At 51.5% G+C, this 16,975-nt stretch overlaps 2 protein-coding genes across 17 annotated transcripts in view; one reads left to right on the top strand and one right to left on the bottom strand.

Annotated features, from left to right (window-relative positions):
- The window catches only part of LOC123363910 (indoleamine 2,3-dioxygenase 1-like), a 73,490-nt gene extending 62,726 nt beyond the window's left edge, over positions 1-10,764 (top strand). For 7 of the 8 annotated variants that reach the window (XM_045005469.1, XM_045005471.1, XM_045005470.1 and 4 more), the window contains 9 exons: positions 2,932-3,027; positions 3,118-3,237; positions 3,754-3,872; positions 4,457-4,471; positions 5,424-5,523; positions 6,160-6,277; positions 7,381-7,432; positions 8,394-8,542; positions 9,906-10,764. In XM_045005469.1, the coding sequence (XP_044861404.1) occupies positions 2,932-3,027; positions 3,118-3,237; positions 3,754-3,872; positions 4,457-4,471; positions 5,424-5,523; positions 6,160-6,277; positions 7,381-7,432; positions 8,394-8,542; positions 9,906-10,297 (1,161 nt within the window). In that variant the 3' untranslated portion in view covers positions 10,298-10,764. The remainder of the gene's footprint in view (positions 1-2,931; positions 3,028-3,117; positions 3,238-3,753; positions 3,873-4,456; positions 4,472-5,423; positions 5,524-6,159; positions 6,278-7,380; positions 7,433-8,393; positions 8,543-9,905) is intronic. The other variant, XM_045005476.1, reaches the window with a different exon arrangement.
- The window catches only part of ZMAT4 (zinc finger matrin-type 4), a 480,660-nt gene that overhangs the window by 45,463 nt on the left and 418,222 nt on the right, over positions 1-16,975 (bottom strand). The window lies entirely within an intron of this gene.

The following is a 16,975-nucleotide window of genomic DNA, read 5'->3' as shown; positions in this document are numbered from 1 at the left end:
CAATGAGGAAAGGAGATGTATAAATCCCCCAGTTCGTTCACAGATTCCAAGGCCAAAATGGACCAGCCTGACCCCCTGCATACAGACACTTTATTATTCCAGCTGCTGGGAGAAATTCTGTGGTCGATCTTTTTAAAAGATGATACATTCAACCTTCAAGTAAGATGTAATTTCCTGGCTGTGAGGATGATTAAATAATGAAAGCTCTTAGCAGAGGAGGGGATGGAATCACCAGCACTGGAAGCTGAAGGTATTTAAAATAAAATTATCTACTTCCTGCCACTGAATCTTGTTATGCCTTTGTCAGAGAGGTTGAAAAGCCCCTGCTATCACATTGGCGATCACCGTGTATAGGTAATTGATTACCTTCTCTTTGGTAAACTAAAAGTGAGAGAGAGAGGACTTGAGCTCCTTAAGCCTAATTGCAAGGCTCATTTTCCAGCCCCAAAGTAAAGCAGACTGACTAATACTCTACAGATACGTTCACATGGTCATAACAGGCCAGATTCTGATTTCACTCCAGAGAAAGTAGTTACAGCGTAAAATCAGGAGGCCCAACATCTTGCACAAATTAGGTCTGGCCTTGGAATCTAGCAATGGACAAGGGGAGATTACATACAATCTAGATATGGGAATTTAAAAACAAATTTGTGTACATTGATATGACAGAATGGATTATTTAATACTTAATTTTTAATCAAGAGAAATGACTTACATGGACTGAAATTTTTGACTTAAAATCCCCATAGTGAATACACATTGTACCTCAGAGCATCCCTATATACTTACTGTGATTATACAGTGAAGTTTCTACAAGATCAAAACGTCCAGCAAGCAGAGCAGAAACTTTGACGTCGCTTGCTCACGAGCTTTCCATCTATTACTGATACTTAAGTATCATTTCTTCCTGGGCTATACGGGAAATATAATCAACCTATTTTATTTTCCGGCGCAATACCATCTTTGTTCTCTCTGCACTTCCGTTTTATTTGTGCCTGTATCATTTTCAAACCACTGTAGAAAGGGTTTTCATCATGTCAGTGAGGGGGGGAAAAAAAAAGTCACCAAACTATTTCTCCTAAAATTATATATTTGAGCATGAGTAGTGCAAAAATTCAGGAGAAATAGTGCCTTGCTGTAGTATGACGTCAGGCCACATTTTGGGCTCCACAAACATACAGTGAGACCCCAATAAATAGGAAGCAGCACATTTAAGCCTAGATCTACATGTACAGCATGCTAAAAAGCACCATCAGGCCATGGTGGTTTTAAAATCGGAGTTTCCCCATCAGTAAGTGAATAAAACCAAAACGTCTCTGTCTCGCATGATGCTTACGTAGTGTCTGAGTGATCCCAAAATTAGATGCATCTGTCAAGCCTGACTGGTTATTCTGTCTGTTCTCATTACACTGGCCAAACAACAGTGCCCATGCCCAGGGAGCACGGCTGGACAAGCGAATGTGTTGTCTGCCACTCGGTTAAATGGAATTTTGATTTGTAAAAACAAAACAAAGAACAATTTCTTCACAACTGCGTGTGTTTTACTCTGAGTGACAGAATATTCTGCCTCTGCAGCCTCTTCCCTCTTTCAGCTAATGATGAATAACTAACTGTATTTCAAGGCATGCTATTATTCCCTGCTGCCCCCAACCTGCCCACTGCATGCTCGCTGGGCTCCAAGGTGATACGCTGGAGCTAGGATGAATGGCCAGACACGAAGAGTGTGCCTACACTGCGATTAAAAACCCACGGCTGGCCCATGCCCGCTGACTCAGGCTTGGCCTAAGAGGCTGTTTAATGCAACGTAGACGGCTAGGCTCAGGCTAGAGCTCTGGCTCTAGGATACTGCAAAGTGGGAGGATACCAGACCTTGGGCTAAGCCCGAACATCTCTACTGCAATTCAACAACCCCTTAGACACGTGTGGCTGGCCCTTGCCAGCTGTCTTGGGCTCGGGCTAATTGCAGCATAGACATACCCTCAGTCTTTAACATAGCTGAGTTTTGCTGTAGCAAAGACAGAAGTAGGAAGAACTAGCTGCCCATCCAATATTCAGGCCCTAGGCCTCATGAGGGCCTTTCCTGTTGTTCTTCCCTTGGCGAGAGAACGAGCGGCACTCCCAGATTTTGTGACCGAGTCTGTTCAGACCGCAGCTCCCACTGAGGTGCTGGGCAGGGAGAATTGGGAATGGGGTGGGACCAAGAGGGAAGCGATCACTATTTCCTAGATTCAGGTTCTCTTGGTTAGGACGTCCCCAGAGGAACGTTCTGATCTCCGAAGGGCCGGAATTTCCAGAGGGCTCCTGGCCACAGCCAAGTGCTCAGCCACCACAACTGGGGCCAGATTTACAGCAGTGCTCTGCGCCCAACGCGTATCCAGGACGCAGGGGCGGCTCTAGACCCCAGCGCGCCAAGCAGGCGCGTGGGGCGGCCCTTTCCCGGGGGGGCGGCATTTGGCTCCGGTGGACCTGCCGCAGGCATGACTGCGGCGGGTCCCCTCTTCCCGCGGCTCCGGTTGAGCTCCCGCAGGCATGCCTGCGGCAGGTCAACCGGAGCTGCGGGACCACGGCACCCGCCGCAGTCATGCCTGCGGGAGCTCCACCGGAGCCGCGGGAAGAGGGGACCCGCCGCGGGACCGGGGAAGGGCGGCGCAGCGCACCGCGCTGCTTGGGGCAGCCTGATTTCTAGAGCCGCCCCTGCCAGGACGCCGAGCTCTTCTGAAAACCTGGCCTTCAACGGCCTGCAGCTGAACTCGTAAGTCTCCCGCTGGCGTTGCGGGGGAGAGTCAGTGGGAGTTCTGTGCTAATATGGGAAGGCCGGTGAGCGGGCAGGCGGGATTCTGCTCGGTTCAGACCCAGAAGGGAGCTGGGTCGCAGCAGGGAAAACATTCCGTCGTTAAAAGGAACACCCTCATTTAGATTTCTTTCATACAGACAGAACTGCCAGATTATTACGCTCCCTGGATGAATGTCGCAGCCAACCTGCCCCACCTGATAGAGGGACATCAGCTCCGCCGGGAAGTAGCAAAGGTTAGCTAACCAGTGCTGCACGCAGCAGGTTATCAGTCGATAACAACTCTTCCCCGGGGCTGAGCTAATGCCTTTCCCCCCTGCTCGCAGATGCCGCTGCTCAGCACGCAGTACCTGCGAGGACACAGGCAGCTGCGCCTGGCTCGCCTGGCTCTCGGCTTCATCACAATGGGATACGTATGGCAAGGAGGTGGCAGACAGACAGTGAAGGTCAGCACCATTGTTACCCTCTGCTATCCTACATCCTGATCTTCCAGCATCAACAATGCCAACACCCAGTGGCTGGCTTGGCTCCCATTTCACTAGGGCAGGTCAGAGACTGAGGAGCAAGTACTGGGGAATGTTACTAGCCCACCTACCTGTACGGCATGCAGGGTTCAGTAACATGACCACTCTCTTCTCCTGTGCTGCATGAAGAGCAAGCAGCAGGAAGCCCAGCTAACCACCCACCCTCTGTCCCTGAAGACACAAACTGCGGCAAAAAGCATGAGCTCTGAGCCTGGGTGCCACCCTCTTGAACTGGTGTGTCGACGTAAGGCGCTGGATGAAAGGCAGGAACTGACAGTGCCCTGGGATCACAGTGCCCTGCTCGGCACTGATCTGCAAAACTGCCTTTGTTAGAAGCAGAGTTTCTATCCCAACAGGGTGAATCTCCCCAGGTTCTCCTGTTTCGCTGCCCAGCACAGTAGCCATCTGCTGTTACTGTAACACTCTTGTCTAACCTAGATCCTTCCCAGAGCGCTCGCGGTGCCTTACTGCACGATCTCAAAGCTTCTCGACCTGCCGCCCATCCTCGTCTATGCAGACTGCGTTTTGGCAAACTGGAAGAAGAGAGACCCCTGTGGGTATGTAGAGCTCCGGGACCACCTCTGTCAGACGCCACAGCGCTTTGTATACAGTAGCAACACCACCACCCTGCGCCTGTCGGAGGTGTAGGCACGCAGCTCTCCCTGTAGGTCATGCCCAGATCAGGTCACCTGAATGCATATAAACATATTACAGTGAACCCGGTCAGTGCAATCATACAGGTGCTGTCCAGAAGCTTTCACCTGCTGGTGCCACATTAACTGATCCAGGCATCCTCCCGTCTGGTACAAGCCTCCTCACAGGACATTTCAGCTACCGACTGCTTCGAGACTGGGGGGGTCACACAGCTCTGGCAGCGCCAGGGTGAGACACTCGGGGCTGCTCTCTTCAAACAGCTGAACCCAGATAGAAGGTAAATTCCCGCCCTGAGCCCCCCATCCGTGACTGGGTGCTGGACACCCCACGGTCTATGCAGCCCCAGTTAGGGTTCCCTGGAAACCCATGTCACGGCCACTCAACAGTGCTGGGTTGTCCTCACTTAAACCGCTTTAAAATCTTTCCTCCTCCTCACGGCTTTCTTTTTTCTTCCTCAATTGTGGCTCCGCCCCGGCTGTGCCTGGAGACCCCTGAACGCAGAGTAAGTAGATCTGGTTTGTCTTGGCAAATGACAGGACTGTAGAGCGCTGTGCCAGAGTGACCCCAGGGGTGCAATTCCCACCTCAAGGAGACATGCCCAGCACGCTCAAAATAGCGTGTAGCCGCAGCGGGTGGGAGGGGCTAGCCACCCTGAGTACATGCCTAGCGTCCTGGGCAGGTGCGTACTCAGGTGCAGCTCCCCCCACCCCCCACCATGGCTACATTCAGTTCTTAGCGTGCTAATGCCCATCAGGCTAGGGCAGGTATTTCTCCACATGCTGGAATCACGCCTCCAGCTGGCGATGTAAGCACACCGACAGGCATGAGGAGAGCAAGGAAAGGAAAGGCGGCTTGGTTTTACGGCTACGGCAGCATCCCCAACTCAACCTGCGCAGACTAACAAGTGCACCACCGACCCCAAACGGTGTGTGTGTGGGGGGGTCTTCTTCACCGCTGCGTTACAGCTTCTCCATCATAAAACTACTTTTGGTGGGAGGAGAGAGAGAGGCAGGGATTGATTAGTCAATGCTCCTGGAGTGACTTGTATGAAAGAGTACCAGCATAGTATACACAGATATGGGAAAGGAACAAACCATTCGATTCTGCAGGGTAGTTTAGAGAGCACATGCAAACATGTGCACGGCGCACCTTACACAACTGATTTCACAGCTGTTTCTATACGTCAGCCTCAATGGGTGTTATGGGACCTAATTCAGGTTTTCAAAAGGTTTTGGTTTTCTACATGCATTTTCCTCTGAAGAGCGGGCAGTCTAGCTGAACACAAATGCCACTGCATGTTTTCCTTTGGGTTTCACACTAGCTTCTGCTTAAATGATATTTTTACACCGCACGGTTCTCCTTGGATACAGTTTCTCAGCATCAGCTACAAATTGCTATTTCTTTGAGGTCATTTTACTAACCTAGCCCTGGGGAATGCATCTTTCTTCCCTTAGGAATCTCGACATCCTGTTTTCATTCCCTGGAGGGGACAGCAACAAAGGTTTCTTCCTAGTCTCTCTTCTTGTTGAAGCAGCAGCTGCAGCTGGAATCAAGGTACCGAGTCCTAATGAAGGCTCGCTCATAGCTGGACTAAGTGCTGCTTACAAACTCCATTAAGTTTACCTCACAGGAACGCAGCGTTCTGCCCAGTAGATTCTATGGCAGTTTAAAGTGATCAAATGCACCTAGGAGATAGTGACCAAGTACAAGAGCAGGTTTTTCCACCATCCATCTAAACCCTTGTGCTGTAAAAATCACTTCGCATCCTTCACCCAGCGGAGTCCGAGATCGGGTTTTTCCTTATTTGCCCGCAGATGGGAGACCCACATCATCACCGGGTCTGCTGTTAGCTCGGTTCTTTTCCACCCTTCCCTGCTGCTGCTGACCGCTGGAGTCGCCTCAGCAGCTCTCTGCAGGTTCTAGCTGCAGAGCTGTGGAGAAGGGGTTTGGACACCATCCCTTTCAGAGGGTGGCATCTTTATGACCCCACTGTAAGTGAATCCCTGCTAAGGAGGCGCCGGGGATGGAAGCCCAGTTTCATTCCCCACCAATCCTCGTGGTGGCTCCTGCTGGAGAACCCGACAGTATCACAGCTGGGAGTGACCTGGGACACTCCACAGTCTCTTTCCTCAGAAAGTCTGACCCTTGTGTTCCGGATACCAAGAGTGTTTTTCCTCTGTTCCCTCTAAGGCAATCCCCATTATTGTCAATGCCCTATTGCACCATGGCCTTTGCTCCTTGGAAACAGCACTGCAGGATGTGGCCTTGTCTATATGCAAGATGCGTGAAGCTTTCAAACTGATTCACGGTAAGTGCTTAGACTCGAAAGCTGCGCTTGCGAATTCTGACCAAAAATCCCACAACAAAATTTACATTCATCCCTATTTTATTACTTCCAGGTAGAGAGACCCTCCCTACCCTCCCCTCCCCGCCCCCACCAGCTTGTAGTTAGCTCCCTGAGTCTGTTGCAGAGTCTCCTTTGTGGTCAGATAGGCAATTAGAACAAGTGTGTAATGGTTCCCAGGGATGTATTGAGTTTGATGCTGATTGAGGAAGCTCCTGAACCCTTCCCACATGTCCACAACTGGGCACCCGCAGAAGTTATTTCAGCCAAAGAACTAGTTTCCTGTCCCTAAAGACATCCCACGGTCAGTGCTCTGCTGAAATGAGATGCACTTTATTCTAAGCTTGTCTCACCAAATACACGTTTCAGCACGTATGCCAGTCAGCGTGCCCGTGAGAGGGATCGCAGAGAAACAGACAGCAGCACTGTTACACACTGAAATGAGCAGTAGACTGAAGTTCAGAACTGGATCCGCATCACGAGTTACCATCTCTGGTGCTAAAGCCATAGCACGATGCCGGGTCTGGGAACTGTTATGGAAACCACTTTGGCTCACTAACTGAAGCGAACTGCAAGTACCACTAACTGCCAATAGCATTACTTCCCTCCACTTGCCCAAGTATTCGTGGGCAAGGGATGTCTGCAGACCACTGCCTGTGCATGGCTGGCTCAGAGCCCTGCCTGGCATCACAGAGCAATGCGCCAATCCTCGGTGCCGGCAGCAGAGCCAGTTCCCAGTGGGCCACCACAAATTGTACTTTATCTTGCGGAGAGGCCAAGCAAGCAAGGGGCTCCCCTGAATGTGATCACCCCAGTTTGTGCAGTGCTGGGGTCAGGAATAGGCTAATGGGACATTTTAGAAACGTATCCATTACACAGATTAAATACTTTAAACCAAATCAGGAAGGGGCATGGAATCTCTCCAAGCCAAATAATATCTGACATAACACTCACATTGCTGGCAAAGGGCGATATCTGAAAAGCCAGGGCTCTAAGGGTTAGTTTCACATGTTGCTTATGGCTCCAATGCACTCATTAACCCGAATGAACGTTCTGTGTCTCCACAGAGTGTGTAAATCCAGAAGCGTTTTTCAGATCCCTTCGCATCTACCTCTCAGGGTATGTACTGTCTCTGGGTCACTCTCTCATTAGGAACAAAGGAGGCGCTAGACTGCATCAGACCAATACCCTGCCTCCCACAGGGACCGGCACCGGATGGTGTAAGAAACAGCAGTTACAGTATAATCTGCCTACTACAGAAAAAATTCTTCTAGCCCACTCAGTTAGGGGTTGATCCTGCCTCAAAGCAGGTGGTGTGTAATTTCCAATTAGGTATAAGGAGAGAAAATGTACCCACTTAAAATGGGGGGGGAAAATCATCATTCAGCAATATCTATAACATTTGCTCCATCATTTTATAAATGCACACTGAGTTCTCACCTCCCAGCAGGAGTGGGTATTTAGCCTTCTGCTTCCTTTCCCCTCCCCTTTTCCTTGTCTATGTCTCGCCCTCTCTGGCGAGCGGTGGCCACTTTACAAAAAACTGGACTAGTGAGCCAAAATGTAGGGTGACCAGATGTGCCAATAGTAGGGACTTTGTTTTCTAGAGGACCCTATTTCCCCCCCCTACACACACACCCCTGATTTTTCACACTTGCTATCTGGTCACCCTACCGTGATGTTACCTGAGAAACTTTGCCCATCCCATGCTGTATAAAGAACTAAGACGCTCCCAGCCCAGTCCAACAGGCACTGCCTGGAAGCCTGCGTGTCAGCCCCGAGTTCCCCTTCCTGCAGGTAGCACAGTGCTTCCATGATGGGGATAACTAGGGGGCGGGTTAGACCTCAGTGGTGCCAAGGTCACTCCGAGTTAACAGAACACAGATCTTGCATTGGGCTGCGTTAAGGCAGAACCACTGTTTCCAGGAACAATTGTCTGATGAGAAGTTGCCTGTGCTGCAAGTCACTAGTGTCTATCACCATGGTGGGTCAAGCCACATGGAAACCCCAACAGGCAGTTAGCACATTCAGTATGGGAAAGGCCATGCAATTGCTTCTTGCTTCATGTTTTTGGAACCAGCTGGAAGGACAATTTCCTGATGCCAGAGGGGCTGGTGTATGAGGGGGTGTGGGACAGCCCCAAGCAGTTTTTCGGCGGCAGTGCAGCGCAGAGCTCGACATTACAGTGCTTTGACGTACTGCTAGGAATCCAGCACAGCGCAGCCCAAGGTAAGTGGAAATAGCTGAGGGTGGAAGCTCCAGTTATTGTGGGACTAGTACACGAGCCTTTCACCAAGAGCTTCCGTTTCTGGTGCACCAGCCACTAGAATATTATTCAGCGGGTTAGTCCAGAAGACTCCTGCCAGACACATGTGGGCAAGAGACCGGGGTCTCCCCAAAAAGGGATTTCCCCTCAGAACAGAACAAAAACAAACCTCCCATGCAGGGTCAGCTTTAGGCCTATTCCACCAATTCCCCCGAATCAGGCCCCGCGCCTAAGAGGGCCCCACGCCCAGTGCGAATCCCTTCTCTGGGTAGAGGCGCCTTTTTAATTTTTACTCACCTGGCGGCACTTCAGGTCTTCGGCGGCACTTTGGCAGGTCCTTCACTTGCTCTGGGTCTTCAGCGGCAGGTCCTTCAGTGCCGCCAAAGACCTGGAGCGAGTGAAGGGCCCACTGCCGAAGTGCCACCGAAGACTCAGAGTACCGCCCAGTGAGTACAAGCCCCACGTGTTTTTTTTACATGTGTGTGTGGTCTTTTTTTTCCAGTCATCCCTGCCGGGGCCCCATCAAAACTGTTCGAATTGGGCCCCGCACTTCCTAAAGCTGGCCCTGCTCCCATGGGCCCGAGCCAGAACAAACAGTGGGGCCACTAGCCTCAGCTTAGCAACAGGTTATTAGAAACCATGTGCGCACACACCCCGCCAGGGCCACCCAGAGGATTCAGGGGACCTGGGGTCTTCAGTGGCGGGGGGCCCCCCACCGCTGAATTGCCGCTGAAGACCCGGCATTTCGGCAGCAGGTCCCAGGGCGGAAGGACCCCCCCCCCCCCGGCCGTGGGCCGAAGACCCAGATCGGAAGACGCTCCGGGGGCCCGGGCCCGTGAGAGTTTTCCAGGGCCCCCAGAGCGAGTGAAGGACCGTGCTCCAGGGGACCTGAAAAACTCTCGTGGGGGCCCCTGCGGGCCACGGGGCCTGGGGCAAATTTCCCCACCCCCCCCCCCCCCCCCCCGGGCAGCCCTGCACCCCGCTTGCCAGCTGCCTGGCCCACACCACTCAGTAGAGAAACAATGGGCTCGGATAGTTTTCAGAGGGAATCACTACTTCAGCAATAGAGCAGTCACGGGGTAAGAGTTTAGAGCAGGGCAGTGGAGTTGGGAGAGAGAATCAGTCACCGAGGGGGCCAATGATTTAAATTTGTTTTTGTAACTCACTCGCTCCAAGGAGTGATATTTGTCACACAGCACGGAGCAGAGCAGGGCTGAGCTGGGTAACCACCACCACCACCACCACCACCGTTTTGGCCCAGCACCTTTTCTTTAGTGGGGGCCAGTGCCGAGCTCTCTCACTAATGCTCTTGCCTTGCTGTTGCAGGATTCTCAGCAGAGTACCTCAGTTGCATGAGGGATTACATGCCAGCGGCTCACAGGGCCTTCATTCAGACCCTAGCTTCTGGCCCCTCCCTCCGGCAGTTTGTCCTGGCAACAGGAGACGCAGGCCTGCATGCAGCTTTCAACAAGTGCGTGTCGGCGCTGGCGGACCTACGGAGCTATCACATACAGATCGCCACCAAGTACATCACCATCCCGGCTGGGAGGTGCCGAGCGGAGCAGCAGCAGCTCGGGGGCTGCATCCACAAGGGCACGTCAGTGCTCTTAGAAAGGGGAACCGGCGGGACAGGGTTTATGCGCTTTCTCAAAGCCATCAGAGACACCACCCGAAAGGCACAGCTCACGGAGCAGGAGGCAACGGTGCCAACACACTGACCAGCCCACGGTGACGGCACATTCGGATGGGCCCCTCCTTGCCCTGCCCCTCTCCTGGTGCTGTCAGCCCTGTGTTAGCCATGACCCTGAGATGGGATGGGACAGCCGGGGCATGGGGAAGGATTGGGCCTTCTCCTCCACAGTCCAGGGGAGCAGGAAGGGAGCGCCCAGCCTGACCTGTGGACCATTGCAAGTGGGTGTATCCATTGAAACCACAAGGACTGGCTGGGGCCCCTGGCCCATTGAATGGCACCTGTGCACACTTTGCAGCATGGGCAAGGACAACCCAGCCATTACGGCCAGCAAATCCGTTGCTTTCTAGATTACACCATAGATATAAATACAAAGAGCCAGGCATACTGTCATAAATATAAAGGGAAGGGTAACAACCTTAATGTATGCAGTAACATCAAATCCCTCCTGGCCAGAGGTACAGAATCACTTACCTGTAAGGAGTTAATCCAGGGGTTGGCAACCTTTCAGAAGTGCTGTGCCGAGTCTTCATTTATGCACTCTAATTTAAGGTTTCGCGTGCCAGTCATACATTTTAACGTTTTTAGAAGGTCTCTTTCTAGAAAGTCTATAATATAACACTAAACTATTGTTATATGTAAAGTAAAGAAGGTTTTGAAAATGTTTAAGAAGCTTCATTTAAACATTAAATTAAAATGCAGAGCCCCCCAGACCAGTGGCCAGGACCCAGGCAGTGAGAGTGCCACTGAAAATCAGCTCGCATGCCGACTTCGGCACCCGTGCCATAGGTTGCCTACCCCGGGGTTAATCAGTGCAATTAACCTTGTTGGCACCTGACCAGAAGGACCAATGGGGAAAGAAAATACTTTCAAATCAGGGGCTGGGGAGAGGTTTTGTTTGTTCCTTCTGGTTAGAGAGAGAGACCGACCAAGCAGGTAACCCAGCTCCTACTGATATGATAGCAAGAAAATTTCTGTAATTTTAGATGCATTACTTACAATGTGTTAGCACAGGGAAAATTCACACGCTAAAACAAAAGATCATCTATGAGGGAGGTTTATTCCTGGTTTTGTAACTTTGAAGTTGAGCCTAGGAGTTTTAAATCTTTGTTTTAAATCTTTTTATTACCCTGTAAAATTACCTTCCATCTGGATTTATTTTTTCCTTTATAATAAAGAAGCACCTCTAAAAAATTCTTCTAAGAACCTGATGGGTTTTTAGGACACTAAAAACCAAAGGGTCTGGTCTGTGCTCACTTTGTTAACCTATTTGGTTGGTAGATTATTCTCAAGCCTCCCCAGGAAAGGGGGTGAAGGGGCTTGGGAGGATATTTTGAGGAAACACGAACTCCAAGTGGTCCTTGTCCTAAATCTTTGTCTAAATCACTTGGTGGTGGCAGCAATACCGTCCAAGGACAAGGAAGGATTTGTGCCTTGGGAAAGTTTTAACGTAAGCTGGTAGAAATAAGCTTAGGGGGTCTTTCATGCAGGTCCCCACATCTGTACCCCAGAGTTCAGAGTGGGGAGGAACCCTGACACACACACACACACTGCACTGGGGAGTCTGCTTTGTACCTCTGTCCATATGGTAGCTGCGGTAACAGCACATTTCTGTCCCCTTCCCACCCAGGGCCGGCGCTTCCACTAGGCCACCCAAGGCGGTCGCCTAGAGCGGCAGGATTTGGGGGGTGGCTTTTTGCCGTCCTTGGCAGAAATTCGGTGGCGGGTCCTTCACTCGCTCTGGGACCCGCCGCCAAAGTGCCCCGAAGACGCGGAGCGGAAGGACCCCCGCCGCCGAATGCTCAGAGGAGGAGCGCTGCTGCCTAGGGTGGCAAAAACCCTGGCGCCGCTCCTGTTCCCACCTGGCGGTTATTCGAGCTCTGCCCCGAGCTGGGGTTGCTGAGAGAGACACGCTGCTTCCAGCTCTAACTTCCCCTGCACTCAGGTGATATTTGTGAATCCCCCAGAAGGAGGAAGTGCAAACAGGCTGCAAAGCCACAGGGGGAAGAAAGTTATAATGCAACTTGCTAAATACCTGAGTCCATATCTGGCCTCCGGTTACACTGGCTCCTAGGGGAGCAGCATGCCCACAACCCCAGGGGCCTGCCGCTGGCCCATCAGCCCCTGGGGAGGCTAGTTCAGCATAGCTCCTAGGGAACTGAGCCCTGCCAGGAAATTAAAGCTGTCCTTCCTCTCCTGGGTGAAGACCCCTCCTCTGCCTGCTTGCTCTCCCCAAGGTGCGTATAACCCCTCAGGATCAGTGCAAGGTGAACCCAGACCATTATTTGTGAATCACAGAAGCAGGGAGGGGATAGGAAAAATCCATTTCCTAGCTATGAAGCTACAGGATGTTTAGAACTTACTGAAGATGAGGCCAGAGGTGGCCTGGGGCAAGGTGACCTGCCCCCCACATCCCCCATCATTCAGCCAGAGCTTAGAAACCAATCCTGCCTGGAACATGAGCCGAGAGCGAGCGTGAGCATGAGGAGGAGATGGAGGCAGTCGAGGCAAGGCCACACGCCAGGGCATTGCATGACATGAATGCCTATTCACAGCCCTGGGAAATGGACCGACGTTCCCCCTGCAACACCCAAGCAGCTTCTGCAAACAGTGTCTCAAACTTGTCTGCCAGGAACCCCAAGCGGCAGCCGCAGGTGCAGCTCACCCTGTTGAGAGCCCATCAGTTGGGGATGCAGCTGCAACTTAGAAAAATACAGGCAACCAAAATCCAGGGCAACCGAAAAACACTGCAGCTGCGGCAAGCTGAACAGGCCGAACATGAAAAGCCACCACCAGCAGCTCTGGCCACTGCGCGGCAAAGCCTGGTGAACTTCTGGTCTGGGGCAGACTGGAAGAAATCAGCTGACCTAACTCTCACATTGCCTATCTGGGCTGCAGAGGCTCAGACCCTCCCCGTTTAGCCCAAGTTCAGATTTCAGATCAATGCACTTGTACACCTCGTGGCTGTGGGGGCGGGGGCAGCCGCTGGCTGGGGTATGACAAGAGGAAGTCTGATTCATAAGGGCAGGAACCACTTGAAGAAATCCCCTCCCACCCCACCAAAACCCCAAGCAGGTGCTGACTCATGGCCGGAGTCAGGATGGTCTTGTGGTTCAGAGCCAGGTGTGGAGCCACGACCCCCGCACCCACCCACCCCATTCCAGTTTTACCACCAACCTCCTGCAGGACCCTGGACAAGCCATGTAGGGCCAGATTTCCAGAGAGCTCAGCATTTGGTGTGCACCCCAAGCCCTAAGGCCCCCTTTCCAAGGGCAAACGGACTCAGTGAGCTGTGCTGAGAGAAGAACCCCGACCATACCTTGGGCAAATCAGGAGACCCCATTCTAAGCCAGAGATGGAAGTTACACTTTCCCTGTGTTTGCTGCATTATCTTTCGCCCGAGGATCTTACTTTGCCACCTGAGAAGATGACATTAGGTCTGATGTACTGAGCACTGTGTTGGAATCGCAAGCTGTCACTTTAAGAGTGTGGGGGTGGGGGGAGAGCAGAGTTTCCTGGCCATGCTTGCAGGCTGTGGGACAGGGGCTCTGTGGGAAAGTGCCCTCAGTCAGTCCACAGGAGGCGTATGTAATAGTCTCATTTTGCAGAGGCAGATAGTTTAAAAATTTTGGCCAGCGGCATAAGGACCTGAATAGTCAAACTTGGATAGCCAGTTTTAGGGGCCAAATTGACTTGCCCTAGGTCGTCATGCACAGAGCCAATCCAGGGCAGAACCAGCAGAGAGCCCCAGGAGTCCTGGCTCCCAGACCTTTGGTGGCTTTCCATGGAACATTTATAGAAACGAGCCCAGTAATGCTGACAACCTCAAGGAGACTAAGCAGCAAAGAATCCTGTGGCACCTTATAGACTAACAGACGTCTTGCAGCATGAGCTTTCGTGGGTGAATACCCACTTAAGTGTTCCCAGCAGAGAAGCTCTGGCGAGAGAGCTGGGCTGAACGGAGAAGGAAGAGCAGGGACTGAGAACAGTGAAGGATTTTAAATGTTTTTGCTCTGAGCTTTCACATTCAGTTAGGACAACTCAGTCACCCTTCCTTTAGGGCTGGTATCTGTGCTCAACACCTTGAGCAGGGCTGCACTTAAGCAGAGTTTGCTAGGGCTCTTTACAGTTTGCTCAGTCTTGTCTCATTTGCCTAATCAGACAGCAGCCTTAGCCTTGTCCGCATTAGCCACCTAGTGGGCAGGGAGTTTTGTTCCCATGTATCACTGAAACAATTAGCTTGGCAATCAACATAGCCGTATTCCAATGACCCTCCCATAAATAGCTGTTTGTTACACTCCATTAGCTGGGTGCATGCAGTAGGTACAGATGCATATTATGCTCCAGTGACAAGCACATTAGCAGCATGTAATTTACTAATGCAAATTAAAACAGGCATTAGTATCTTATGCTCTATTTGGCATTGGCAAATTCATAACAACATTAGCATACATTTAATCATTAGGAAGTTAGCTGGAACCTCAAAGAAATCCTCAAGTGACATGAAACGTGTATTAGGAAATTATTTTATGCCCTGCTGTGATGTGCTTATTTTTGTGACAGCAGCTTCAGTTTTGGTTTCCATTAACGTATGTGCTAATAATATCCTTGGCAGAGCCAAGGTAAATCAGCAGCACCTTATCCAAGCACAGAGATGAAGATACAGCCTGTGCCTAGTACAGCATACATTGTTCCCTTTGGGGAGAGAACAAAATACTTTAGCGCTCTTCTTACTTGGCTGGTGTCCAGGGCTGCTTGAGGGGAACTGTGGGCCTTGCTGGAACAATAGCCAACAGGCATCAGCACTGACAGGTTCTGTACTTAGCATCATGGTTTTTCATTCCAGTGCAGTGTCTGAGCTTGATTAAAAGCTCCTGCAACCAGAGGAAAGGCCGCTTGGGTTAGTAGATGGGGGCACTAGGCTAGGAGTCAGGAAACCTAGGTTCACTGATTTCAAATCCAGAAGGATCTATTATGATCATGGATCATCTGACCCAGACCAGAGAACCTCACCTGGTGATTTCTGCTTCAAGCCCATAACTTCTGTTTTAGTTATTGCAGTGGCTCTGCCTCGGACCTGCTCTATGACCTCAGACAAGTCACTTCCTCTCTGTGCCTCTGTTTCCTCTCCCACCTTTTGTCTGGTTTCTGTATTTACAGAGTGTGAGCTGGGACTTTCTCACTATGCATCTGGGGGCTGCACAATCTCAGTCAGGGCCTTTAGGTGCTACCGCATTACAAATAATAGAACACCCCTCCCCCCCCCCCCCGCACACCCACGTGGGGTGTAGATCTCCCTACCAAAGCAACAGTTACCAGTGGGACCTCTCACATTCTAGACAGCATGTGTCTTCTTTAAAAAAAATTAAAAAAAAAAAAACGGTAGGACTAAGGACCACAGAACCTGCTCTCCCTTTTTCTGTGGGAGATGAACATGCTGTGATGCTAGTTTAGTGTCCTCATGAGTCCATGTAACTCCAATAGCCCGCCGCATGCTTAGAGTCCCTGTGGGGTAATTCTTTGGGAGTTCAATGGAGATACCAAGGGCTAGACCCTCAGCTTGTGTAAATCCAGTTAAGTCCATGGAGCTTGGCCGATTTTCACTCACCAACGATAGTTCCAAACTCCTTCATGACCCCTACAGGTGCTGCACAGCCGGAGGAAGAGTCCTGCTCTTTGGAGTTCGAGCCAAGACCAGTAATAGGACAAATTTGTCCTATCTAAGGTGCCCAGTTGCAGAGCCACAAGCAAGCAATGCCAAGAACCCATGTGTGCACAGCTTCTCTCACTGGGACCTCACCTTCAGCATGGAGGGCTGAGATAAGCTGGTTCACTGGGGTTGCGGCTACAAGCAGAGGAAGTCCTGCTCTGGCCACAGCAAGCGCAGGTTTGCTGTGCAGCAGAGGGAAGGCAGGGTTCCCAGATCCTTTACGGGGTGCTGGAGCTCATCCGCACTGGGGCGTGGGGGAAGAAATTGAAGGCAGGGCTGCTGGCCATTCCGCTGGCGTGTGCATGTATGGGCAGTAGCAGCTGTGTTGACTACTGTGTGAGAGGAGGAGAGGAAATATTTGAACCCCCCCCCGCCAGGCTATTATCAGAAAGAGCACCCAGGAGACACAGGAAAGGCCGCGCTACGGAGCCAGGTTTTGCAGAGCAGACCGCGGGAGCCACATGGGTCAGATTTTCAGGACAACAGTGGGGACTGTAACTGACACAAGTGAACGTAACAGAAGCCGCAGGGCACTTGGCATTGGCAACAGGGGCGGCTTCCCTACAAGGCGGGGGTAGGGTCTAAGCTATCAGAGAGGAGCGAGAGGCTGGCTGACGTTAGGTCAGCCAACTATTGCACTCTTTTCCCAGGCGGTTCCTTGGGAAAACACACACACACACACCAGTTGTTGCACATCTCAGACCTGCATGATAGCTGTTCAAAGGAGGGGAGAGGACTCTTGTATCCAAGGCTGGAATGCAGAGGCATGGCTAGGGAGGAGGCAGAACATAATTGCCTACAGTGGAACTTGCTGTTTGCTTTGGGAACATGCTTTGGGATCTTACAGCAGAGCATGAAGGGGTGGACCCTCAGCTGAGGTGACTAAGGGGGCAGGCAGGCAGAGCTGACTCAGAGCAGGGAAGTGCCTGCCTATTTGAGTACCAATATTCCCAAAGGAAGTCCAGGGTCCCACAATATGTCTCCCCTGCAACCACT

Source organism: Mauremys mutica, chromosome 2, assembly GCF_020497125.1.
Source record: "Mauremys mutica isolate MM-2020 ecotype Southern chromosome 2, ASM2049712v1, whole genome shotgun sequence".
NCBI lineage: Eukaryota > Metazoa > Chordata > Testudines > Geoemydidae > Mauremys > Mauremys mutica.
The sequence above is the reverse complement of the archived record's forward strand: the minus strand, read 5'-3'. Positions and strand labels throughout refer to the sequence as shown.